This window comes from Ictalurus punctatus, chromosome 8 (assembly GCF_001660625.3).
Source record: "Ictalurus punctatus breed USDA103 chromosome 8, Coco_2.0, whole genome shotgun sequence".
NCBI classification, from domain to species: Eukaryota; Metazoa; Chordata; class Actinopteri; order Siluriformes; family Ictaluridae; genus Ictalurus; species Ictalurus punctatus.
The window spans coordinates 11,617,606-11,645,268 of NC_030423.2; the positions used below are offsets into that span (position 1 = coordinate 11,617,606).

At 40.0% G+C, this 27,663-nt stretch overlaps 2 protein-coding genes across 3 annotated transcripts in view; one reads left to right on the forward strand and one right to left on the reverse strand.

Annotated features, from left to right (window-relative positions):
- Positions 1 to 321: 321 nt before the first annotated feature.
- mospd1 (motile sperm domain containing 1) lies at positions 322 to 8,789 on the reverse strand. Of its 2 annotated transcripts, none has more exons than XM_017474496.3 (6): positions 8,642 to 8,789; positions 5,955 to 6,232; positions 5,751 to 5,826; positions 2,814 to 3,046; positions 786 to 947; positions 322 to 686 (listed from the first exon to the last, which is right to left on the reverse strand). In XM_017474496.3, the coding sequence occupies exons 2-6, from the start codon at positions 6,106 to 6,108 to the stop codon at positions 655 to 657; spliced, it is 657 nt and encodes a 218-aa protein (XP_017329985.1). In that variant the 5' UTR covers positions 6,109 to 6,232; positions 8,642 to 8,789; the 3' UTR covers positions 322 to 654. The 2 variants fall into 2 exon arrangements, with proteins under 2 accessions (XP_017329985.1, XP_053537971.1); XM_053681996.1 differs by lacking the exon at positions 8,642 to 8,789 and adding an exon at positions 7,375 to 8,610.
- A 2,206-nt stretch (positions 8,790 to 10,995) lies between these two features.
- Positions 10,996 to 27,663, forward strand: part of ints6l (integrator complex subunit 6 like) — a 28,988-nt gene continuing 12,320 nt past the window's right edge. The window contains exons 1-10 of the mRNA XM_017474497.3: positions 10,996 to 11,294; positions 11,412 to 11,489; positions 17,778 to 17,927; positions 19,472 to 19,561; positions 19,768 to 19,951; positions 22,641 to 22,769; positions 23,075 to 23,238; positions 24,588 to 24,740; positions 25,620 to 25,752; positions 27,336 to 27,430. Of these exons, the coding sequence (XP_017329986.2) occupies positions 11,184 to 11,294; positions 11,412 to 11,489; positions 17,778 to 17,927; positions 19,472 to 19,561; positions 19,768 to 19,951; positions 22,641 to 22,769; positions 23,075 to 23,238; positions 24,588 to 24,740; positions 25,620 to 25,752; positions 27,336 to 27,430 (1,287 nt within the window). The 5' untranslated portion in view covers positions 10,996 to 11,183. The remainder of the gene's footprint in view (positions 11,295 to 11,411; positions 11,490 to 17,777; positions 17,928 to 19,471; positions 19,562 to 19,767; positions 19,952 to 22,640; positions 22,770 to 23,074; positions 23,239 to 24,587; positions 24,741 to 25,619; positions 25,753 to 27,335; positions 27,431 to 27,663) is intronic.

A 27,663-nucleotide genomic window follows, 5' to 3' on the forward strand; every position in this document is an offset into this window, starting at 1 on the left:
AAATCATAAGTATTCATATTTTATATTTTTCTGGGGTGTAAAAACAAAATTCAGAAGGGGAGACACAGACCCTAAAAACACATAATTTAATACTAATGAATTTGTTGACTATTATAAGATAGTACATACAAAGGTGTTTTTGTTTTTTTTAAATTATTTTAATATGGTTTATTCTTTATGAGCGTCTATGAATAATTTTTTGCATGGATGAAAATAAAACATGGGGTGGCACAAACATGGCTGACATAGTGGACCCTTAAAGCTGTTATGCATGTTCATCACATTTTTGGCAGCAACAAAATGGTACAGACACACAGAATATGAAGTAAAACATGTTTAATTGAACATATTCCTCTTGGTTATGCACACAAACCTTTCCCACCATCCCTGATAGTCAGCATGGCTCAGTCACCAGCTCAGTCAGTGTTTCTGGGTGTGCACTTAGAGTACATCCCTCCCTTGCCCCGTGATGTTTGCATCTTCATTGGACGTACATGTTTATAATGTCATTTAAGCAGTTAGTTCCTGTTAAATGGGTGGCTTTTCTATCTCATGGGCTCAACCCTTTTTCACGATTCTTCTGGTTGTGCAAATGTCTATTTCTGCTCTTTTACTTCCGTTCCTCTCTGTACAAAGTCATCAGACACTGGCACTTCATGTGCGGAGAATAACCATTGTAAGAAGACCTGCATACAAAGAACAACAGTAACAGAAAAAAAATCTATCACTACACATGTTCAAAAAAAATAATACAGTACTTTGCAAAAGTTCACAGTGAAACTTACCTAACACGTAAGCAGCTACTAGTTTCTTATTAACACTTAAGTGGAGGTAGACAGGCACTGTGGATTCCTGCTCTCCCAGTGTAGGGAGCATAAGGGCAGCCATACACACAAGACCCAACAGGACGGTTAGCAGGCTGGGCCCCCCTGATGCTGCCCGACTCTCTGTCAAAAACACAGTTTACACAGCATTACTAGTCATAAACTTAGCTCTCTACTGCTACCTAGTGACATAAAAAGGAACTGCAGGTTCTACCTACTGAATACTAAGAATACATCCATTTTCCATAATGCTTATCCTACAAACGGCTGTGGTGTGGGATAAGCCTGTGCCAGGGAGCGGGGGACACCTTGGACCAGGTGCCAACCCATCAGCACCCAGGGCACAATCACACACACTACAGACAATTTGGAAATGCCAACAAATCAGCCTACAATGCATGTCTTTGGACTGGGGGTTACAGCAATGCAAACATGAACACACATGATGCAGTATTAGACCATAAGCACATCATAATGAAATTAAAGTCGAATCCCGGACATTTTCTCAAATTTAGAAATCTCGGCCGGACGCTTTTTTAAGATCTGAAAAAGTGGACATGTCTGGGGGAAAAAGAGGACGGTCGGTCACCTCAACAAAAGCATTTCAGAGAACAATTTGTGTTCATTTCTACCAAATTAAATTAATTTATTTATGCATGCACCAGGGGGTTGCTCATGTGAGTCACGACTGGTGAGAGAGAACCAGAACTATAATCAAGCAGCTGTCTATATTGTGTTATGACAAAAGATTAATTTATTTGGTTTTAAATGAAAATAAAAAAAAAGTAATCCTGATAGTATTCCCATTTTTTACTAAATGTACCTGTAATCTGATTACTTTGTGTTTTGACGTAACTGTAACGGATTACAGTTACCCATTATTTTGTATCCTGATGACGTAACACTGTTCCATGTATTCCATTACTCCCTAAGCCTGGTATTTACTCAGGTTGAGTTATGTTTACTCAGTTTACTCAGGTTAAAAATGTATTGCGTTTATTCAGGTTGCCTTTGTTTTATGTTCTATCTCATTTGATGATCTAAAACTATTTGGCATGATATACACAAAAACAGAAGAGATCAAATACTTTTTCACAGCACTGTAGTTGTGTTCGTTGGGTCAGAATCCCTCGCTGTCAAGAACCAATAATGGCTGTTATTTTCACTCATCTAGGTGCTGCTAGTAATATACTCCTCATGCTGAATTGTATGTTTATATTATATTTACATTTATGGCATTTGGCAGACCTCTTTATTCAGAGCGACTTACATGTTATACATACAGAGTTAAGGACCTTGCTCAAGGGCCCAGCAGTGGCAGCTTGGTAGTGCTGGGATTTGAACTCACGACCGCCTTCTGATCAGCGGTCCACCGTCTTAACCTCTGAGCTACCACTGTTTTATCAGGGTGCTTGCATTGTAAGAATATACTGTAGTTCCTCCTCTTGATATTTTTGCTGAGCACAGTTGTTTTGCAGTCTGTTTTGCTTTAATTACCATCATTAATCATGGGCTACTTTCAGACTGCTGTCATTTTGTGCCGTCTGCTCATTAGTACGACAACGTACACTAGGCTTACATCACATAGGGTATCGGGTGGCAGCGGATGTTGGCATCAGACCACTTTTTAGTAGTACAAATTGATGGGCATGGTACTGGACCGATACCTGATACTGTTATTGATATTGATTGGATCCCTACGGAATACTAAATTTAATTCCTTCCGAATATAATTCAAATTAAAAAAAATAAATATCTCTATATATTAAATGCATGACCGTGTTCCATAATATCTAAACCAAGAGTTACAATTAAGTTCAACTTAAAGTATTAAGCTTAAAGCAACACATTAATATCCTGCTGCAATGGAAATCAAAAGGGGATATATTTGAATCTCCACCAAACACACTCTGTACACATGACTCACACATGCTTATTCACGATTCAAGTCTCATGAGATTTCCCAGGTCTTGTACAAAGTATCACTACCTGTCTGGAATGCGGTCTGCTCAAAGAACAAGCTATCAGTGAGCTGCTCCTTCATCCTGCGCTCCTCCTCCTGCGGCCGGCTTTGTGGCTGCTCCTGAGCTGCTGAGGGCAGCAGTGTGGCCATCACTTCCTTCCGGCCCAGAGCTTTCCTCTGGCTCTGCTCAGACACCTGCAGCCGGAACTTATCGATCACGCCATAGTGGCAGGCCCGCACGTCTCGGTGCCGGATCACTCTGTGCGGTGGAGGAAACGACAAGAGGTCAAAGTGACAAGATTTACAAATCAAGGGGTCATGGGAGAAAAAGAAAGCACACAGTCCTTCACTTCTAGGTTTTTAATTGATCAGGGTCTAAATAACAATATGGTCCTTACCAACTTCTATAAAACAAATAAATAACCTCAGGTGACAACAAGGAAACATAACGGATTTCAATATATTGTCTTTTTTTTCTCTCCAAAAAGTAAACCAATATTCAGAAAGTAGCTGGGGAAAAAGAATTACACCCTATAATTTAGTAACATGTACAACCACCTTTGAAGTAAACGTTTTCTGTCAGAGTTTCAGCGTCTCACATTGTTTTTGGAGACATTCTTTACAGCATTGCTTCAGTTCATTAATGTTTGTGGGCATTCATTTATGAACAGCTCTCTTCAGATGCCACCACAGTATCTCAGAGGGGATTATGTCTGGACTTTGACTTGGCCATTTCATCACCGTGATTTTTTTTCTTCTTTAGCCATTCAGATGTCGGTTTGCTGGTGTGTTGGGATCATTGTCCTGTTGCATGACACAGTTTCAGCCCAGCTTAAGCTGCTGGACAGACAACCCCACACTTCTCTCAAGGATATTCAGGTATAAAGGAGTTCATCGTTGTTTCAATGGAGTGCTGCGGGAACGCGTCCTAAAACCCAGAAACGAGTTAGCATTTTAGCACTTCCGGTTCCATCTTCCCGAAGTCAGTGGGGTTTTTGAATGGGTTTTTGATTAAATGCCTGAAATAAGGTCTGTGGTTAACACAAGCTCAAGATACTTTCACATTTTATTCTATGACATAAAATACATCAGTAATACCTCACACGTGATTTTTTTTTTTACAAGTCTTGAAAAAGGTTGTTGCTAACAAGTGGCTAAATGGGACTACAGAGACTGCCGGGGACATTAAACGTCATCACGCCGAACAGGAAACTCATCTACTACAGTACAGCCTCGTTGTGTTTATACTCACGCTCTTGCAAACTATTCCAACTTGTAGATTTATCATTTTATACTAATTGTAGTGGTTTTTCAAATTGTAGTGCTATAAAGCTTCGTGGTGGTGACGTTAAAGCCATGTGACTCTGGTGTAGTTCGTTTATAGCCTACCTTTAGCTTTTTATTTCTGGCGAGTGTATTCAGGCTTCAAAATTCATAACGTGTTCATTTGTGAAGATTACCTTAATGAACAAAAATGTGTATGATTCATAAACGTTTGCTGGTCACAGAGCTTATTTTCTGCAATAATCCAAAAGCCACTGGTAAAATCTTATTGGCTTTTTGTCGAGGGAACCGGGGTGATGCTGACTTCCGGGCTGGCCTACAAAACGAGGTCATTTTTACAGCACTAAATGACTCCCAGGTCCCAAGTTTCCCAGGACATGTGGCTGCAAAAAAGCCCAAATCATCACCCCTACATCACCATGCTTCACAGTTGGTATGTGGTTTTCGTCAAACATGGCGTTCCTGATCTCCACCTTGGGCTCATCAGTCCAAAGAATATTGTTCCAGAACTTTTGTGGTTTGTTCAGACGTAATGTTGCAAACCTAAGTCGTGCTCCATATTCTTTTTGGAGAGAAGGGGCATTTCCCAGTGCCACCCTTCCATGAAAGCCATACTTGTTCAGTTTTAGTTCTTGGGTTTTTCTTTACATCCCTGAGCATTAAACAGTCTGACCTTGGACTGAATTTGCTGGGATGCCCACTCCTGGGAAGATTGAAAACTGTCTTGAAAGCTCTATTTGTAAACAGTCCTTCTCACTGTAGAATGATCAATTTCAAATTATTTGGAGATGGCCTTATAACCCTTCACAGATTGATGAGCGGCAACAGTTGCTTCTCTGAGGTCATGGCTGATCTCCTTTCTTTTTGGCAAGATGTGGACACACACCCGAGTGCTCCAGAACACACGACTGCCAAAAGTTCTCCTTTTATAGAGATACCCACACTTCTCAATGATTAACTAATCTTCATTAATAACACCTGGCTGCTAATTTCTCTCTTAATGACTGTGGAAATAAGAAGTTTATATTCATCTTATTTTTATATCTTATTTTTTCCCCAACCTGGTTTCTAAATATTGGTTTACTTTTTGGGAAAAAAATGTGTATACATATTGAAATCTATTGTGTTTTTTTTTTTTGTCACCTGAGATTATCTGTTTATAGAAGTTGGTGAGGACCATACAATTATTATTTAGGCCCTGATCAATAAAAACATAGAACTGAAGGAGGGTGTACTTTCTTTTTCCCCATGACTGTATGTTCTATTTATGCCAAAATAATCCACTGTCAAAATCAATACTAATAATAATCATATCATACATTGTATACCTATCACAGCTTCTCTAATTACTCTTTTTTTCCTAATTACATTCTCCTACTTGCATAAGTTCATTTTAACCCGGTGTTAAGAAAGACGATCTTCACGAACATGCAAAATCACCAAAAGCTGATTTTGGATACTGTCACGAAGCAGATGCCCAAACATTTTGCGCACATTTTTTTTTTGCGTTAAGATAATGTTAATACTAAAGGTGTACTTTTTTCCTTCTTTAAAATCTACACATATGTATACCCAGTTTTCGGACTATAAAATTAAAAGTGATGGCTTGGATCAACAATTTATCCCTTGTTAAGTGGTGAACTGGAAGTGACAGTTGAGAAACTCATTAAGTAGCTTACATGTCTACACAGCATTGTGGTTTCACGGCACCGGTGGCATCCACTACTGCATACTTGTTTGGTGCGGTGCACAGAACTGAGAATGTAAAACAAACAGTTCCATGAGTGCACCATTTATACTACACTGAAAGCCATATATGTGTCATATATTGTATATTATATCATATAAGTCATATATTGCTTGCAGACTTGTGTTAATCTTACCTTTGAACTTGAGTGCAAACTCATATGGGTTGTAGAGGGTAAGCACCTGCTTGTGTGAGGCCTGCTCATCTGCATAAAAAAACAGCTCGGTGGGGAACACAAACACTGGAAGTCTTCCTTCCACTAGGTCGGGCTGCCGGCTGTGCTGCTGCATTGGCACAGACTGAGCGAACCTAGCCCTTCAGCTTATACTCTCTTTTTGACTCAGAGTGCGCAGAAGCTACCTTAAACATCAGTTGGCCTTGCTCACTCAGTTCCTTTGCAGCATGATGATTAGCCTAAAAAACAAAGCAAAATATAAGCAAAGTTTATACTTTTTTTTTTTTCTTTTTCTAAATTCCTAGTAACAAAACAGGAGTCAGTGTACCAAACGTATTGTGGCTCAATGAGCATTCTAACAGTTCAGTGAATGATGCTTTTTAGAAAAAAAGATCTATGGGTGTAGAAAATTGAGGATTTATACCGATTAGCCATAACATTAAAACCACTGACAGGTGATGTGAATAACATTGATTTTCTCTTTACAATAGCACATGTCAAGGGGTGGGATATATTGGGCAGCAAGTGAGCAGTCAGTTCCCAGAAGCAGGAAACATGGACAACCATAATGATCTGAGCGACTTTGAGAAAGTCTAAATTGTGACGGCTAGACGTCTGGGTCAGAGCATCTCCAAAACGGCAGTTGCTGTGGGGGTGTTCCTGGTATGCAGTGGTTAATACCTACCAAAAGTGGTCCAAGGAAGGACAACCGGTGAACTGGCGACAGGGTCATGGACACCCAAGGCTCAATGATGCACAAGGAGTGCAAACTTTGACATGTACCACCTAAAGATGGTTGCAGACCAAGAACATCCCTTCATGGCAACGGCATTCCATTCAGCAGGATAATGCACCCTGTCACACTACAAAAATCATTCAGGAATGGTGTGAGGAACATGACAGAGTATTCAAGGTGTTGACTTGGCCTATAATTTCCCCAGATCTCAAATTCTACTGAGCATCTGTGGGATGTACTGGACAAAAACAGTCTGATCCATGGAGGCCTCACAACAACTTACAGGATTTAAAGGATCTGCTGCTAACGTCTTGGTGCCAGATACCACAGCACACCTTCAGCAGACCTTGTGGAGTCCATCCCTCGACGGGTCAGAGCGGTGTATATATTAGTCATAATATATTTTTATAATACTTTTTTTTTTTTTCTAAAATCCCATCTGCCCAAGAGTGTAAATATGGTCTTACAGGTACACTTAGCATATGTACTTTGTAGGTGTACAATCACTATTTGTGTGCCTTTCTCTACCGTCTATATCAACCGCAAGTGGTGGCACAGATTTTCTCAGCACAGCAGTGACAAGGTAGCGGGTGTGGCACTGGTACAAGTGAATAAAGCACAGTAGTTTATAATAAATACACCTACCTTGTATGTCCCAGTTAGAGATGTACACATTCGGCTCGTTATATCCAAAACCAACCCAGCTAGTAGCTCAACAAGTGAGCTTGGCAAGCTTCTGCTCCCTACATTCTCCAAATCATCAATGGTCAGTAGACTATTCTCAGGAAAGGCACTGACATCTGAACAATCGGAGCAACACTGCTGTGACTAATATACTCATACTAGTGCCACACACACACACACACACACACACACAGGGAGCTATGCTTGTATGATTGTGGTGCTGAGAATGGTCCAAAATAATCCCTGGTCAGTGAAGGTTCTGTGCATGTACAGGGTGTAGAAACAAGGTAAACAAAAATCATGAAACCTCAAGCAGTTGTGTATGTTTGTTTTTGTTTATTCCTGACATATTCTTTGCCAGACACTGAATAAAAGTAAACCAAACAGCCTCTAAGACATCTCAGAATATTTGTTAACGTTTTAAGCGTTTGGCAAGTCCTCATAACCATGGCAATTACACGTGGCTAGTCACGTGATCGTGTTTACACGCATATCTGACGCGTGCGGTATTCCGCGATACTTTCTACATTTACTTCAAGAACTCAGTAACGTGCGTGAACCAGATGGTAGATTCAGGTGCAAATAAACATTTTTTTTCTTGTCAAAGTACTCAAACGGATGGCGAATGCCTTTAGAGTAAACGACATGTTAGCGATACATTAATAAACATGAATGTTGTTCAACCTCCTGCGCGAGGAGCTAGCGAGAGCTAACAACACACCAGAAACTACATGCTAGCAGATCAGGACGCTGTTGCGAGATAGCACTGGTATCACACCAACAATCGTGGTCTAACATGTTTGTTGACAGACTGTCGTGTTGTCAAAACTGTACTAACCAGCTAGTATTTGGTGAACATGAGCTATATCCTTACAAATAGCTAACGCAGCTACAGCAGCCTGTGTGATGTAGAAACTATGACGTTGGCTATATTCGTGATTTCTTTTTAACGTTATAACCAATTTTTAACTAGGATGATCATGGCGAATCTGTTAATATGAAGATTATAGCATAAAATCAGTCCAAATAACGGCGTGTTAATCCAGATGATCTTGTATATATGTGTATATATCTCTCCTGCCATACAGCTTGTTGATCAGCTGGACCTGCTAGCTTGATTAAATGATGCATTTCCATATTAACCCGAATGGACGTAGTTGTAAGAAAACATTTTATTATATGGTTACATTCACATCACTGTGTTAACTGAGTAACAGGAAGAATTTACCTTTGTCTCGACTATTATTGTTGATGCGAGGTATTGTGCAAATCCCACCCTTGTTTTCCTTTTTTCTTTGTCGGTGCGCTGCGGCTCGCGCACTGAATTCTGGGATGCCGGAGGGCGTTCGTTTCGTTCTATGACGCAATGACGCTACATACAATAACTATGGACATGCTGTACTTCTTCCCTGCCTATAAAGTATCCGTCTGATCTAGAACTGTGGACATGCTGTCCTTCTTCCCTGCCTATAAAGTATCCGTCTGATCTAGAACTGTGGACATGCTGTCCTTCTTCCCTGCCTATAAAGTATCCGTCTGATCTAGAACTGTGGACATGCTGTCCTTCTTCCCTGCCTATAAAGTATCCGTCTGATCTAGAACTGTGAACATGTTGTCCTTCTTCCCCTGCCTATAAAGTATCCGACTGATCTAGAACTGTGGACATGCTGTCCTTCTTCCCTGCCTATAAAGTATCCGTCTGATCTAGAACTGCGGACTTGCTGTCCTTCTACCCTGCCTATAAAGTATCCGTCTGATCTAGGAGAAGTCAGAAATATATACACACAAAGAGATAGACTAAGTTTGTCATTGGATTAGAGACGAATACAAAAAACAACAACACTTTATGCAATAGTCTACTGCTTCCTCCTTCAAGGGCAATTCCCCTCTATTGTACTATAAACCAACATGAGATGCAAACAGAGTTCACAAGAAATATGAGGTTACTTTCTTTCCAAGACAAATCATTTCAAAACTATATAATTAGATTTCACCTTACTGTTAGGATATGCTTAAAAATGCTGCACAATGGTTGGACATTTGTCTTGTAAAATACTAGATTGTAGCAAACTAGGCTACTGTTTACTATCTGTGGCCACAGTGCCCTTGGGGATTCAACTTCCCACCTTGGAAGCAAAGACAATGTAGTACTTTAAAATGGCTCATAAATATATATTGCCAGGATTCATTGTGCTCTCAATTTGATGGAAGACTAGACACATACTATAAGCATAAAAGGAATTGCAGGTTGCCAAACAAATGAGAAGACTCGACAAGAAAAACAAGGCTATTATCACCTACAGGACAAAGGCAGGTCTTTTCTGTGCATCTCCTACCTGCATAAATAAGCTACCTGAATAATTAATAAATGTTGAATGAAAGAAAGAAAGTGTGCAGAGTGTAACTGCAAATATTTAGTTAGTTGTGCAGTGCACTCTGTACAAGACTGCCATCTTCACCAAATATATATTTTTTAAATAATGAATATGTATAACAGCAATAAGTTGAAGGAGCACGCCATATTGTGAGCATATTATTAGGAGCAATTAATCCGACGATGAATACTGTGTGCACGATACGGTTACGTTTCGAGTTTAAGAAAGTTCAACAAGAAAACCCCCAAAATGTGTTATCATGGCTGGGTCGACTGTGGGCGGAGCTTAGCTAACTGTTCCATGAAGCTGTCCTAAAGAGAAGCTATAAAAATGTGACGTGGATCTCCGCTTCTCATGGACAGTGTTCTAAGTAGCCTTCTGGAGTCACATCGAAGAGATATGAACATAATAATGTCCTTTGCAGCCTTTACCAGAACACACCCTTCTTACACTTCTTAAATGCTGAAAATGATCTGGTTATCAGTTTTAAACCCTCCTGGCCACGTGAGACACGTATGTCGTAGGGATTATATGATTACATCTCGTTATCGTTTCATGTGTTGTAAAAACCGGGCAGGATCTCCCCCCTCCCCCACTTCTGCAGTGTTCGTTATTGCAAGGGGCATGTACATGCATGAGTCCATAGTATTTGTGAAGCATAATTTACGAGAAGCTCCTAATGAGCAATGCTTTTGAGCTCTCAAAGCAGTCCTGCACTGCAGCTTGAAACGTGAACATGGCGGTTTTCTATGGAGATAAACAAGAGCAGGTAAAGGTTGAGGGATAGGCGCAATGATTATAAAAATCGCATTGATGAGTTCCTCATCAAGACATTAAGTCCTATTAAAGGACGACGAATTATATATATATATATATATATATATATATATATATATATATATATATATATATATATATAAAATACACACACACACATTTATACAATACGCATGCCTGTTCTAGTGTATGATCCAATGGCGTATGATACTCGTGTTTAGAACTGAAGTGAAGCGCCCGACGTGCCTGCGGTCCACCCTCACACCAAGAAGGAAGAAAAAGTGTGAGGCGGGTGAGAAACACTCAAAGGCCTCATTGCATATTCATGATCCAGGGGCGTGGCCACTGTGGCTTGGCTCAACCAATGGGGCGTGAGCGGCGGAGCGAGGGCGTGTCAGTCTGTTCGGAAGAGAAGTTGTGTGAGCGCGAGCCCCAGCACTGCTCAGAAAAGACAGATAGAGAGTCAGGCGGCGGCAAAGGGTGGCAGTGCGACCCTCTTTTTGAGGGGGGGTCTGATTATAACAAAATATAACACACCATATATGCATGCCCAGGCCGGTCATATGCCGATCATAGGGATTTTAGTAAACATCTAGATATATATCTATACATTTCAAAATGCCTATTTTACTTTTCCTGATAGACACGTCCGCTTCTATGAATCAGCGCACATATTTGGGTACGACGTATCTGGACATTGCTAAAGGCGCGGTTGAGATCTTTATGAAGGTAAAGAATAATTTTACCCCGACTTTTACCGCTTACTGTTGTACCTTGTGGCAGTTAAGGATCCCTGTGATAGGATCAAGTCGAAATTAATGTGTATTGTTTCGTTTTCTTTAACAGCTGCGTGCCCGAGACCCGGCTAGTAGAGGCGACAGGTACATGCTAGTTACATTTGACGATCCGCCATACGGAGTAAAGGTAAATAAATGCTGCTAAATTGTTTGTATGTGGTTAAATCGTAGATTTTTTTTTCTGACAGTGAGACTCTACTGTCCCTTTGGTTCGTAGCATCGGGTCAGACGGCTTCCCGGTGACGAAAACGGCTATTTTTTGTTAAAATACCCGCAGACGCGAAGCAGCGCAGCCTCTGAACATGGCGGACATTTTGCTTTTGTGTTGGGAAGCTCTCGGGCGCTTAGATGGAGGCGGAGAGATTTATTATCTACCGTGACGTATCGCGTGACGCGACGGTGGGCTAACTCGCCCCGGATTGGACAAGCGATCTGCCCTTCTCCGTCGAGGCCGCCTCCCTCGGCGCGCTGTGGCTGACCTCTGCGCTTTCTTATTGGCCAATAAAGACTAAACAAATCAAAACTGATTTGATTTGTGAAAAGCCATCAATAAGAAAATGAGAGTGCATTTCACTCAGGGTATTGTCCCCCCCCCCCCCCCCCCCCCACTGGTTAATTTTTCATTGACTACAGTGTTGCTATAGTCGAGTGCATATTTATAATAACAAACATCAGTTTTCTGCCTTCTCCATTCACTTACTTCTCTCCATTTGAGTACATGAATCACCCTCCCATTTTGAGACTGTTTCCCAATGTCAAATCCCATGAAACCACATAACAAATTGCCTTCTACTAAAGTTACATGATTTGCATTTCTTAAACAAGCATCCTGACAGAGATGGAGAGTTCACATCGCAGTATGTAACCTACACAAGGTGATACTGACGTTACATGATTTTGGTCTGGCTTCCCTTTTTCCCTTCCAATTTTCAGACTGAACGTCTCAGTTTTCACAAAGCCCACTGAACTTTAGAATTGGCTGCTGTAAATAAAATATGTTGCTTTAATAAACCAATATAGCTTTGATGAACAGAAAGAACTAATTCGCATAAATAACACGTGCAAAGGCAAACCCAAGTGATCAAACACACCTTTAAAAATAATTTTTTAAATTAAATAAATATATATGGATCATTCCTTAGTAACATATAAGCTCAGGCGTTTTGCACCCTTTTGTAATTGCAGCTCAAAAGCATAAATAGTGGTTGAATTATGTAACATAAATACGTCAAATACATTCACTTTCCAAGGTTACTGTAGGTACATATGTACACTTGAGAGTACCTCCTCAATCATAAACATTTACAACCTGCGAGAAACTATTTGGCACCATTTTCCTAAGAGTGCAGCAAGAGGAGTTTGTTTTTCTGGTTCCATTTCACTTCTTTTATCTCACACATTTAACATCATAACTTCCCACAATCTGTCAGCAGGCCAAGACTTGCGTTGCATTTCAGTTACATCGTGAATGCATACCATTTCTATTAGTTTCACTGTAGTTACTAAATAATTCATATTTAGTAACTCAGTAATATGCTTTCCCACGAATAATGAACAACAATGCACAATAAGCTGAGGGTTTAAGTGGTTAAGAAGCACATGATAAATACTTCTGAAGAATATCCTTCATATCCTTAAGGATACCAGGAGATCCTTACATTCTGTGCAGAGAATCAGTGTAAACATTTATTATAGTGCAACACATTTCTGCAGCACAGTTTGTGGTGGACTGTATCGAAGCGCGTTTTTATTTGCACAATAGAACTAAACGCTCTGCTTTTGTCCTGATGTGGATTTCAGGATCTGTGGATGTGACTTGCTGCTGCATGTACAGTTGTGTCCTTCATTAGCTGGTTGACATTGACAATGAGAATGGCTTCATTCCCAGGCAGTTCATTAGTGTTTTCTCTCTGGCAGGTGGCCAGGCACTCTCTTGGGGGCTTTTCTAAACCCACACTCCTTTCCAGGCTTATCCTAGAAAGTCTTGAAACTACTTTTTTTTTTCAGTGCCTCACAACCTCATAAAGTACGGTACTCTCGTAGTTAAAATAGGCCTCTGTTACAGCAGACTTATTTCCATACATATTATATACACATCCTGTATTGTTCATTGTGAGTTGGACAACGGAAATTTGTTGATTCTTTTTTTTGTTCATTGTTTGTAGTCCTCCAAGACATCTGTTCAGATTGCTATTAAGCATTATAAGATGCAACAGCTCACTAAGCTGTGATCTGTGTGTGTGTATGTGTGTGTTTGCTATTCATGGCCAGCTTTTCCCGCCCACCTGTTTAAAAGCACTCTTCTCAACCAAGCTTTACCATCTCTGAATTAGTCACCACGCTAACCCAGTTTTCAACAACAACAATACACTTTGTAAAAGACAACAGAGCAAGATAGAATCTGGCTACAGTGTCTGAGAGAGTAGCCTTTTAATTTCCTGTCAATTATTCATGAGATTTTCAGCAGCTAGTCAGTGAAGAGTTGCATTGAGCTTCCGGCTCTGACAAAGCTCTCTTTTCTGGGCAGTGTGCTTCACTTGTCTCATTCTCGGACAGGCAGATCCTTATTCTTAGTCCTGCCCTTTTTCTGAAGTTGTATTCTCATACATTTAAAAAAAACTCCTTCCCTCAGCTGTACGTTGGGGATCATGGTGGTGCTGCTTTCAAATGATATATTTTGGGCTTTATTTCTGTATTATTGCATGGAAAAGAAATCTACAGAGTTATGCAAATGTAACTACTGTTTTGTGCAATGAGATGGACAAATGCTTGCATGAGGAATGAGCTTTGCAGATGATGATTGGGTTCTTTTTTTAAGCTGAAGTAGATGGGCAGACCTCACAGGCTTTCACTGGAAATGGAAATGTTTCAAACGATGACTGTATTTATGGGAGACTTCTAAAAATATGAGGCTTTTCTGTCTTATCTTGCTGTGAATCAGGCTACTAGAGGAGAATTTGGAGTTTTGGAATTTGGAATTTTAGGAGTTATTGCTACCACTTATACTCTTAACTTTTTCCTCATTCTGAGGTTCTGTCCACTGTAGGTTTTATGTGGTTTGGTCAGCACACCTCATCCTGTTTCTTAAGCGCTTTCAATCCAAGCATGAAGAGGGACATGGAATGCTGGGAAAATGCCTGTCATATTTATGGGTCAGGACCTTGTTCTATTGCCCCAGATACAGAGGAGCTTTTTCTATGGTTTAACCAGCTGTCATTACATCACAGCGTCACAGTTACAGTTTTAGCCTACATATCACCGTCATCTCTTCACACATGACGAGCACCTGCAGATCATCAACATTTTTTTTGGTACAGATCAAGAGGCTGAACTCTGCTTATGAGTTGACTAAAAAAAAAAAAAAATGGCAACCTGATCTTGGAACAAAGCAGACCCACAGGGAGAGTATCTCCCAGTAGCACTTTCTTGTACAATATGCTCCGGTATCTAACACACACACACTACACTCCCAGCTAACAGAGAACATCCAGTAGCACACAGTATTATAACATTCAAAAAGTATTCAGTAGTATTCAAGAAGGTTTGGGCTGTAACGTTTCAAAAATAATGTTCCTGTAATGTTTGAAACATTTGCTGTAATAGTGGCTTGCTAAAACATTCCTTACAAGTTTCCAGGAAGACAAAAAAACCCGGAAGTTATGGACAAGTTACTATTAACGAACCTGTAACAAACAATTTGCAGGAGCATTGTAGGAATCTTTATAAACGAAGGATATATATATATATATATATATATATATATATATATATATATATATATATATATATATATATATATACAAATGTTCAGAACACCCAGAAAACATGACCTACTGACTGTTCTTTGAACTAAAACTTCCTACAGCCATAATGCGCTGAAAATATTTAAGTAGCCTAAAGCGTTAGCTGTGTTGTTACCACGGTCACGTCAAATGCAATCACTACCCTGTTTCATTTAACTAGGCAATATTTTCTAAGCTGAGATCATAAGATAAAGGCTAAGCATAAGGAAAAGTCTCCACGACGGTTTCTTAGTTTGGTGACATTTGGAGGCAATCTTATATGAGGTCTTCTTGGCAACGACAGTAAATTTATGAGCGTTTAATGAGCGTTTGAATCAGTGAAAACAAAATGCTAATTTGAAAGACAGATACAGATCGACACATGCTATTTTATCACAGTATTCTGACATTAGAAAGTGCTATGAAAGTTTAGGCAATTTTGTTTTATTTTATTGCATGCTATCTGAGTCTGCCCCAGGCTGTCACACGTCTGGTTCTGCCAAGACGATTCCTGCTGTTCTATCACAGGCGCTGTATTTATACGGGTGCTGGTTTTCTCATAACCGCGGCTTAACAGGGAACAAGTCCTTATCTGTCAGTTTATGCTGTGCAGCTCATTTGTACTAGCCACCTGTCTTGCGTTTGGATAAGGAACACATAGTCATGTTTTGGGTTGTGTATTAATGGCACTGTGCCTCTGCTCTGCTCGACTTGTGTCTCTCTGTGAAAGAAAACGATTATGGATTAGTGTATGAGCTAAGTGCAGGTGATGTTTACCCCCTTGTTGATCTCAGTAGATTTGAGTTTGATTTGACACTCACAGATATATACACAGTCTGAAGTATAGTGTTTTTGACATAAAATACAGAGGAATCTAATGAACAAACATGGTGCAGGACATAGACGTGTGTCTCTATCAGCGACTGGTGTGTGCAGTCCTTGTTTTATTCAGTTGGAGACTCTTTCCAGGTCTCTGTTTCTGTTTGCAAGAAAAGGACTCTGATTGCAGTCCCACCTGTTGATGAATTGTTAAAGTAGATGGAAAGAAATATAGAATTGGCAGTAACAATAGGTACTCTAACTGAATTATTGAGTGCCACTGACGACACCTGCACTCTTTTGTGTGTGTCGGTTTTTCGAAACGTACGCCAGCCCTGAAATGACCTCAAACCTTGATATGTCAAATATGTGTGCGCTCGATTCTTATAGGAACCATCCCCATACCCAGCAGTATGTTCAGGGTGAGCTGTCTCAGTGTGAAGCACTGCAGGATCTGACCTGTCACTCTTGTGGGGATTCATTCACCCTACATGCACATTTACATCTAATGCACTGATTTCCTCCTAATGAATAATTGAATTTTGGTTACGGGCCATAAAGCACATTTGTTTCCTGGGAAGTGAATCTGTGATGTCATGTGCACACAGAATGAAACAGCTCTATGTTAATGCACTGTGTTATTATGAAGACAGAAACATTTGCACAGCAACGGTAAAATGATTTTTCAAGAGATGAAAGCAAATTCAATTTAATTCAATTTTATTTGGACGTGTGAATTTATCCCTGTTGAGCGAGCGGGTGGCGACGGTGGCAAGGAAAAACTCACTAAGATGATATGAGGAAGAAACCTTGAGAGGAACCAGACTCATAAGGGAACCCATACTCATCTGCATAACGACGGGTAGTGTGAAAGTAAAAGAAAGTTCATTATGGTTTTTATATGAAGTCTGTTTTGTTGAACTAGTCCACTGTTCACTAAAGGAGACCTGAGTGAAAAATTGTATGTGGTAATTGCAGTCCTAAGGCCATAGTAGCAACCGTAGTCCCAGCAACCACAGCGAGAATATCCATGTGGAATTGAGGTCCAAAACCATTTCATGGTACTTCAAGCGGTACCAGCCTAAGCAATCTCCGGGCTGTAGCCTCCAGTTGATCCAAATCAGATCATGGGCTATATATCTGGATTGTATCACTGAACTTGTGGCTGCCTACACACACACACATACACACAAAACTTTTGTCGTACTATCATTGTATCGACCATCCGTTAACAATTATTATTACAGCTAAATCATTCTATGCTACACCTAAACCTCAGCCTAACCTTAACCTCAGCAAGCAAACGGAAGGCTTTTTTAGTTGTTGTTGTTGTTGTTTTTTTTTAAAAAAAAAAAACAAAAACTCATTTACATGTTCCCCACAAGGACAAAACTGTCAGGTATTCCTATGCTTTTTGGGGACATTTGGTCCCTGCCAAGATATAAAATCATGTCCACACACAGCTTATCCTATCTCTCAATGGATCCTGTCCATTTTCTTTCTGTCACTTCCGCATTCCCTCTTTTGCTCGGTAAGCCTGCGGGTCATTCGTAGATTAAGCCTAATGCTGTAACAGTAAGGCACTTGACCTCACTGGAGGAAACAGCGAGACAATCCACAGACAGCCTGTGCTGTCCTGAGTAGGCTTTGATCGCGTTTTGTAATACATGTCATCTGATACTGTGTGCGAGGCTGCATGTGTTTGTGTCTTCACAGCGCTGCAGCATGACCTAATGCTGTCTCTCTCTTGCTCTTGCAGTGCTTTGCATCTTTTGTGAAACCTTTTTCTGTGTGTGTGTTTGTTTGCACCATAGGCAGGCTGGAAAGAGAACCACGCCACCTTTATGAGTGAACTAAAGAATCTGCAGGCATGTGGACTGACCACTCTTGGTAATGCTCTCCGAACTGCCTTCGACCTGCTCAATCTCAACAGACTGGTGTCTGGCATCGACAACTATGGCCAGGTATTAATGACACTCTCATTCATCCTCTGAAGTGGAAAATAAGTGGTGGAGCCAAAATGACGCCTGGTCTGAGCTTCCAAAAAATCAGACACCATTAAAAGAAAGATGTTGAAGCCGTGGTTTCATATTTAGGGCTGTATGATGATGGCAAAAAATAATAATGATTTTTTAAACATTTTTGGTAAATATTGAAATCATTATTATTTATCCAATTATTCGGAAGCAAAATAGTTTTACTTCACTTTTAAAAAAAAAATCTAAATCTCATAGACTGCTCGTTAATCAAGTATTAATTAATACTGATTTTGTTTACTCAATTTTGTTGATCACCATCACAGTATATACAACCAATTAAACAGAAACCTACAACAGGGGTCTTTGAATGGTCTTTGACTAGTTAAGGGTTTTTAGCATTCAGTAGGGGTTCTACTAGCAAGGGACAATACAACAAGTGCTCAAGTTGTGATTAAATGCACTAATGTTAGCCACTCAGCTAACTTTATCTAAGCTCACCGCACCGTCACAGACAATTAATTGTGGAAGCCAAAAAATTATGTTCATGATTAAAATATATTTCATTGTGCAGCCCAATTTGTACAGCCTATATCATACATACGAAGTAGTAAGCCATATGGCATTCAGCCACTGATTTCACTGTGTGTCTGAGTGAGTGTGTAATAACTCTTAACCCCTAAAGTACAGTACAGGATATAGATAGAAAATTCAATCACAACACTCTGTCTATTCTCAGCGTAGTCCTGATGTAACCGTCTTTCATCCGCTGCTAAAAACTACTGCGTTCCGTCAGACTGCAATAAATATATTATGAAGAGAAAAGTCAATAATTTTGTAGCTTCAGGGCTGCTGCGTTTTCCAGTGCTTGCCACTAAGGAACAATCTTATTTTCATAACTCCACGGGCTAGTGAGTAGACGATAGCACGTCCCAAAGTCTAGGCTGCAGTGTAGATGTGCTGCTTCTCGATCTGTGATGTATTCGATCATAATGCAAAACGGGATAGTCTACATCACCAAAACCCCAAATGAAGATCCAGTAATGTTACGCTTAAACTTTAACAAACTTTGAAGGTACTTTCGCCTTCATGTCGCAACACGTTCGTCACATTTTAGATGGGCACAGGGAATTGTGTGCTTTTGAAGACCAGGAAGGATACACTAATTAAACTTAAAACTTAAAACTCTTGGCGTGTACATGTATTAAAATGATGGAACCATATTTGATGTGACCGACATAGACTACAGACTAGAATTTGGGATGCACTTGTGATGTTTACTAAAAACATCTTCTGCTATTTCTATGGTGTTTTTACTTAAAATTAAAAAATTGCTGTGGTGTCAAGTTCTTGTTTTAAGACCAGTTTTCCCATTAAGCGGATCTAATTGGTTATGATGTCGTCATGTTTTCCACCCTTGTGTTTTGGTCTGTATCGTGTTCGAAATGTTTGTATATATAATCTTATACTCCTACACACATATTTCTTTGATCGCAGTCAAGTGCTGTAAGAGTGTTTTTCTTTCCCTTCAGGGCCGGAATCCCTTTTTCCTGGAGCCGTCAGTCATCATTACCATAACGGACGGGAACAAGCTAACACACAGCTCTGGAGTGCCAGATGAGGTGATGACCCATTGTTTATACTCTCTGGATTCTGTATCTAAGCTGCGTTTGTATGATTATGGAGGTTTTTGCTCATCTATGTCATCTAGGAATGTCTAATAATAGTACATCAAGGGGACTGGACTGTGGTATAACTTTAAAGATTTTTTTCTGTTTATAGCATATCTCATCAACTCTTGTGTGCTCTTGTTCCCATGTCTCCTTAGCTTCACCTGCCTCTGAACTCCCCGCTACCTGGGAGTGAGCTAACCAAGGAGCCGTTCCGCTGGGACCAGCGTCTCTTTGCCCTGGTGCTGCGCATGCCTGGTGCAGCCGTCCCCGACACCGAGCAGCTTGGCAGTGTGCCCAGTGATGAATCAGCCATCACCCAGATGTGCGAGGTTACCGGAGGTACTAGCGCAAGTTTTTTTCAAGCCACTTGAAGGCATTTTTCTCCCCATCACTTGATTTGAAAGTAGCAGAGGAGAGTTATGCCCCCTGTAATGCCCTCAATGTCCTTCATGGAGTACTTAGAAGAGCGTCACATGAGTGGTCACAATTTCCTATAGAAACACACTTATCCCTGGCAGTACATACACCAGTTTGATGCTTGCTTAGCCTGTTTCAATTTCTCTTAACTACTGTATACACAGAGTCAAATGGTTTTGCTACTTACCAAAGTAACAGATGGGGATGTTTACAGAGGGATGTGATACATTTAAAATCTTAACAGCGTTTTGCGTAAAATCCTTGTATTCTTTCTTACACTTAGAAATAGCTTTACTCACATTTTTGTCATGGTTTTGATAAGAAAGTACGGTCAGAGTGTAATGGCTTCTGGGTGTGATATGCTCCTAAAGTTTACAGACAAGTTGACATGTCATCTAACAAACCCGTGCTATTAAAATAATGGAACAACTCTTTAATATATGCACGGGGGGAAATGCCAAGGGCAAGTCAGCCAGCGTATGCTAAATTCAGGAAGGAATATTACAAACTGTTTTGCATTTACATCATTTGGATTTGTATAATTCCTATTGAGGTTCAGTTCAATGGATGGTTTGATGGATAAATAGCTATCAAGTAGAATGTAATTTTAATGAATCGGAATGATAATTTAGCAGGTTTGTATTTACATAGCAAGTGATCTCAAATGTCAAAACGTCTGAATAAGGCACTACATACAATGGATATAGAACTGCAGGTTTTTGTGATGTAAAAAATGAAACCAAGATAAATCATGTCAGATCATTTTCCACAGCAATCAAAAAAAATAAAAAATCATAAGAAAAAGACAAAACTTACAATAAACTGGTTACACAAGTGTGTACACCCTTTTATAATGGGGCATGTGACTGTGCCCAGAATGAACCAATTACATTCAAACTCGTGTTCAAAAGTATTTATCATACATCTGTCATCAGTGAAGTGATTCAGATTAACCCCAAATAAAGATCAGATGTTTCTGTAGAATTTTCTTAACTTTCTTGGTTTCATCGAACTGCTGAAGTCATGGTGAAGCCATGGTCCCAAAAGAGCTTATAATGCATGTACGGGACCTCTTTGTCTAAAAGTATTAATCAGGAGAGGGCTACAAAAGAATTTCCAATGCGAAGGTAATCATCAACAAGTGGAGAAAAAGGTCGCACCACAATGATATTACATTGTAAACAGGTTATCCCAGGATATCCCTTCAATATTGATGAAAGGGCAAGAAGAAGACTCATCAGGGAGGCTGCCTGGAGACCTACAGCAACCTTGAAGGAACTGCAGGAATATCTTGCAAGTGCTGGTCACTCCCTACATGTGATAACAGTCTCTTGTATTCTTCACATGTCTGGGCTATAGGGTAAGGCTTTTTTCTCGAGAAAAAAGAACATCCAAGCACAGCTAAATCACGTCAAACCGTGTGGCAAAACGTGTTATGGTCTGAAGAACTTTTAGGGCATAATTCTAAAATATATGTTTGCCGCAAGAACAAGACAGCTTATCACCCAAAGAACACCATGCTCACGGTGAAGCATGGTGGTGGCAGCATCATGCTATGGGGCTGCTTCTGTTCACCTGAGACTGGGCCTCTGGCCAAGATAGAAGGAATCATGATTAGCACCGAATACCAATCTGTTTTGGAACAAAATCTGCAGGCTTCTGTTAAACAGCTGAAGATGAAGAAAAATGTCACCAACTCAATAAAAAAATGGCATAAGAAGAAGATCAATGTTTTAGAATGGCCCAGTCAGTGTCCAGATCGAAATCCTATTGAAAACCTTTGGAATGACTTGAAGAGGGCTGTGCACAGGAGATCCCCCTCTCAATTTGATAGATCTGGAGCATTTTTGCAAGGAAGAGTGGAATTACATTGCCAAATCAAAATGTATTCAGTTGGTAGACTCGGAACCAAAAAGGCTGAGTGCTGTATTACAAGCACATGGTGTTCTCACTGAGTGTTAGTTAAGGGGTGTGCTCATTTAAGCACCTTTTTCTTTTTTTTTTCCTAAAATATTTCTATTTGTTTTTCACTTGAATTTTGTTTGTTGTGATATCACATTCAAGGTGGAAAAAAATCTGACACGATTTATCTTGGTTTCATGTTTTTTTGGGTTTTTTTGCATCCAAAAAACATGCAGGTTTAACAGGGCTGTGTAGACTTTTTTATATCCGTTGTAGGCTGTAAAAGCCATTATACTGATACCGTGCCCAGTATAGTCACTTAAATAAAGAGTCTTTTGGGATTCAGCCTGTTACAAGTCAGATCAGGAATAGCAAGAGACATCTTAGCAGAGACTAGGCTCTGATCCGGGACCATTAAGACCTGTCTGCTATTTGTCATTATTGTAATTAGAGTGAATTATACTGATAGTACAGGAGGTAATTTGTACTTGTCCTAACTGAGTGAAAAGACGGTTGCTTTTTTCCCCCTAGTCAGTACCTTTATATTTACAAGTGCATATAGGCCAGAGTCTGCAAACCGAGTATAATGTTTTCCCCCTTGTTTATTTTCAAAGTATGTTTGGTGCTCAGCACTCAATAGATATAACACTGCTAGGATTTTTATAGTCTGCCAAATATAAACTATATATTTTCTGTTGTTGTTTTCAAGGTCGGTCATATTGTGTTAGGACACAGAGGATGTTGAACCAGTGCCTGGAGTCTCTGGTGCAGAAGGTTCTGAGTGGAGTTGTTATTAATTTTGAGAAGACGGGCCCAGATCCACCTCCTGTAGGTGAAGGTATGCATCCGGGGATTTTTCACAGCACACTGTTGTTACAATGTGATAAAGTGAACATGGATTACAGGATTGTTTTCCCGGAAGAACTCATTCATGCTACCTGTTCGATACACAGGAGAGAAAGAGGAATTATGTCTGAAATCCAGTGTTATGATGAAATTAAAATCTGTTTCAACCCAGTTGAAACATCTCCTTGTAGCATTATAAGAATATTTGATATGATGTTGAAGGATATACCTAAAAACCTTGTAGCGCCTGTTCAGTGCGACCAGTTACACGTCAGTTGTTCTTTTTTTGATGTGCAGATGGCCTGGTGGATCCAGTACGACCTCTGTCATCCTTCAGTTCTCAACCTTGGCACAGCTGCCACAAGCTCATATACGTTCGGCCGAACCCCAAAACCGGTGTCCCAGTGGGACACTGGCCGATTCCAGAGTCCTTCTGGCCTGATCAGAACTCTCCGACTCTGGTGAGTTATAATATAAGAGTTATAATATAACTTCATACAACTCATTTTAACTGCCCACGCACTGTTCACTACAGCTGACACTTTTGCTTTTGGACATTATTTAGCAGATTGTCCAGATGTTGCTCTTTATTTATTTTTGCCAGCCAAACACCATGGCAGCAGCAATCAATTAACCTCTAATCCAGTTAGCACACAAGAACTGTGTATTTCCTGGACAAATCTTTCTTGGCTTGGAGAAAGCAGCTTCTCTCTGTAGTCAGCAAGACGTCTGTTGTTGGATAGAGAAATACGTTAACCGTGTGCTCGTTCTAATTTGAAAGCATCATGTTGTTTGAGTGAAATGAAATATTTGCACGGAATAGTTCAAAACATTAGTGGACCAATTTTCAAAACACAGAAAATAAGCCTAGTCTCTGTAAAACCCTGAAAGTTGGCTCATATTATAAAGCCCATCCTAGAGCTTCACTATATCATGTAGAGCGCTAAAAATAACCGAAGCCAAATCAGTAGTATTGGGTGGCTGTGGCTCAGGTGGTAGAGCGGCTTGTCCACTAATCGTAGGGTTGGCGGTTCGATTCCCGGCCCATATGACTCCACATGCCAAAGTGTCTTTGGGCAAGACACTGAACCCCAAGTTGCTCCCGATGGCAAGTTAGCGCATTGCATGGCAGCTCTGCTACCAGTGTGTGAATAGGTGAATGAGACATAGTGTAAATCGCTTTGGAAAAAAGCTCTATATAAGTGCAGACCATTTAGTATTGGGCGCAACGTTACAAAAGACAGACTCAGAAAGCTGAATTGGATTAATGTTAATCGAACACTGACTAAGAGAGCAGTTGAGTAATTTTACCACCCATGATAGCCTGAAGGTGAAACCTGCGTCTTATTGTGCTATCTTTGGTGTCCTGCCTTTCCTTGCTGAGAGTGTGACTGCCATCTGATTGAGGCAGAAGCAGTACTCGACCTCGCCTTCTCACTCAGCTGCATCAGTCCTTTACTGCTCCCTCTTGACATGAGGTCATTTCTACCTCTCTGCTCTTTCTTCTATTATAATAGAGTATTGTGTGCACTGCTGCCTGCGGATAACAAAACTGGACATTTGCATTTGACTAAAGCAGCATTAAAAATCTGATGTTTTCTAGTTGATTGACGTTTTATAGGTAAAATGTCTTCTTTTTTTTTAGCAGTACTTGTAAAGCAGTGCAACTTAGTTCAGTCTAGCATTGCCATTACCTGATTTAGCAGCTTGTGACACATTGATTAATGGCGTCTAGCTCTGTAATGTCAAAAATCAGCTGTCCTCCAACCACACACCTATACTAACTCGCCGTTTTTCTTCACTCTCTTAGCCTCCTCGATCTTCCCATCCAGTTGTGCGTTTCTCTTGCGTTGACTGTGAGCCTATGGTGATTGACAAGCTGCCCTTTGATAAGTACGAGCTGGAGCCTTCACCTCTCACCCAGTACATTTTGGAGAGGAAGTCCCCTCACATGTGCTGGCAGGTGGGGCTTACCTTTCTGATGATTATTGTTATTAAATAATATAAATGCGTGTTCTGTTGACCCAGTAATGTTACTCTCAAATCGAACTGAGCTGATCATAAACACAGCTTTTTTGAAAGTAATTTTTCATCCCCAATAAAGAAATTCATCCAATAACAATAAAATCACCATTTTAAAAGAAATTATACATAAATAAAATGGATAATTCTGGCCTGGACACGGTATAAAGTTTAATTAAGCATCTTGGATGTCAATCTTTATTGGCTTCTTAGACAAAGTACATCAACATTAAGCTGATTTTAAGGATGGGCACTATGACAACATAAAATTAAGATCATAAATCATGTAACAGTACACTTTTCTAAAATGTTGTGGACTCCACTGTTAATCACAATAAGAAGTAGATTAGACAATAAGCATATTTTTGTACCAAAGGCTGAGCGAATAAGCACAACCAGCTGGGTTATATCCTGAAGTGCAGTGTGTATGTAAACGGAATTTGAAATTAATTTAGGCACTGGAATGCTAGTTGGCCTATAATAAGGATTCCTAAAAGGAACGCTTAAGAGATAAAGTAAGTATTATTTAAAACTTGAAGCCATGTGGTATGTAGATTGTGAAGGGACCCATTCATCTACACCCCCCCCCCCCCCCCCCCCAAAAAAAAAAAAAAAAAAAAAAACTTTCAATGAAAAACTAAAGAGAGGGAGATATATTTAAGTTGGTGCATTTTGACACCATTTTTAGCTTGCCTCTGTGGAGCACTCCACGTGATGAGGCATTGATGAAGTCATTTTATCTCAGAGGGCTGTGCGAGACCTGCGTGACCTGTGCTCAGGAGATGCCGAGCTCTGCTAACACTTCTCTCCTGCCACCCAGGTGTTTGTGAGCTGCAGTGGTAAGCACAGTGACGTAGTGCAGCCCTTCGGCTACCTGAAAGCCAGCACCACTCTCACCTGCGTGAATCTTTTCGTCATGCCTTACAACTACCCCGTACTGTTGCCTCTCCTCGGTAAGTGTGTGCTTTAGTTCCCAGAGCTAGAAGGAATTTTCCTTAATGCCTTAATGTCCTAGCATTCGTCAGTGGGCCTAGACTTACATTTTTCACTCTCATAACTACAGTCCCCTTTGAAAGTATCGGAACGGCGAGGCCAATCCTTTTTTTTTTTTTTTGCTATACACTGAAGACATTTGGGTTTGAGTTCAAAATATGAATACGAGACAATAGATCAGCTTTCATTTCCTGATATTTATATCTAGATGTGTTAAACAACTTAGAATATGGCACCCAATTTTTAGGGGAGCAAAAGTATTGGAACAAATAGTCGACATAAATAACACTTAATATTTGGTTGTATATCCCATGCTTCCAATAACTGCATCAAGCTGGCGACCCAGTGACATCCCCAAAGTGTTGCATTCTTCATTTGTGGTGCTTTTCCAGGCTTGTACTGCAGGTTCTTTCAGTTGTTGTTTGTTTCTCCTTTCAGTCTCCTCTTCAGGAGATGAATTGCATGCTCAATTGGGTTAAGGTCTGGTGATTGACTTGGCCAGTCTAAAACCTTCCATTTTTCCCCCCCTGATGAAGTCCTTTGTTGTGTTGGCAGTGTGTTTTGGGTCATTCTCTGCATGATGAAGTTCCTCCCAGTTAGATCGGATGCATTTCTCATTTCATTCTGCTGCTACCATCATGAGTTACATCATCAATAAAGATTAGTGAGCCTGTTCGAGAAGAAGCCATGCAAACCCAAACAATGACACTGCGTCCATCATGTTTCACAGATGTTTTAGATCATGAGCAGATCCTTTTTTCCTCCATAATTTGGCTTTTCCATCACTTTGTTAGAGGTTAATTTTGGTTCCAGAACTTTTGTGGCTCATCTGATGAGTGGTTTGCATCTTGTGGGATGGTCTCTATATTTCTGCTGTGAAAGTTTTGTTAGAACGGTGGATTGTAATACCTTCACCCCCTGCCCTGTGGAGGTTGTTGGTGATGTCACTAACTGTTGTTTTTCAGGTTTTTTTCACAGCGCTCACAATGTTTCTATCATCAACTGCTGTTGTTTTCCTTTGCCATCAAATTTGCCTGTTGGATGTCTGGATTGTTAGTACACTAGTGGTTTCTTTCTTTTTCAGGGCATACCAAATTCTTGTACTGGCTTTGCCCAATGCTTGTGCAATGGCTGTGATTGATTCTCCCTCTTTTCTCAGCTTCAAAATATCAGGAAATAAAAGCTGAAATTCTGATCCATCTTCTCATATTCATCTTTTATCTCAAACCCAAACCTTGTCAGTTTATAGCAAAAACAAAAGAATTGTCCTTGTTGATCCAATACTTTCAGAGGGGACTGTACCTTCCTTATCAGTTTCAGTGTAGTTACTGAATAATACTTAATACCTTAAAATGAATGACACGTAACAGGTAATAGACGTAATAAAGATAATAGAGAAGTCGTATGTTAATATGTGTTAAAAATGAATAATCTGTATTAGTATGTTCACATTGTGCCATAAGATGTCTTAATCTTAAGACACAATGGGAAAAAAGGTGTTATATGCTTAATTTAATATCCTCTTACTTTCTTGACTTAACAGATGACTTGTTTAAAGTGCACAAACTCAAGCCAAACCTCAAGTGGAGACAGGCCTTTGAGGTGTACTTGAAATCTATGCCTCCTTACTTTCTTCTGGTAAGAACTGCAAAGCATCCCAGGGATTTTTAGGTGTTAAATGTGTAAAATTATATTTTTGGAACTGGAAATGTTTAAATATAAAGAGAGGTATTTATTTTATTGGGTTGATCTTTATGCTTTATTAAATGTATTATATTTATTTTATTTACAATGTAAGTGAAAGAGTTTAACTGTGAAGTGCTTCAGTTAAAAAAAAAAGTAAAGCCAAGTAGTCTGAAAAAAAAAAAAAA

Excerpts from the sequence above, each read along its gene's own strand:
- mospd1 (XM_017474496.3), bottom strand. The coding sequence starts at position 6,108 with ATGCAGCAGCACAGCCGGCAGCCCGACCTAGTGGAAGGAAGACTTCCA. Across the intron at positions 948-2,813 it reads GCAGACCGCATTCCAGACAG|AGAGTCGGGCAGCATCAGGG; the intron begins GTAGTGATACTT and ends TGTTTTTGACAG. Across the intron at positions 687-785 it reads AGTAGCTGCTTACGTGTTAG|GTCTTCTTACAATGGTTATT; the intron begins GTAAGTTTCACT and ends CTTTGTATGCAG.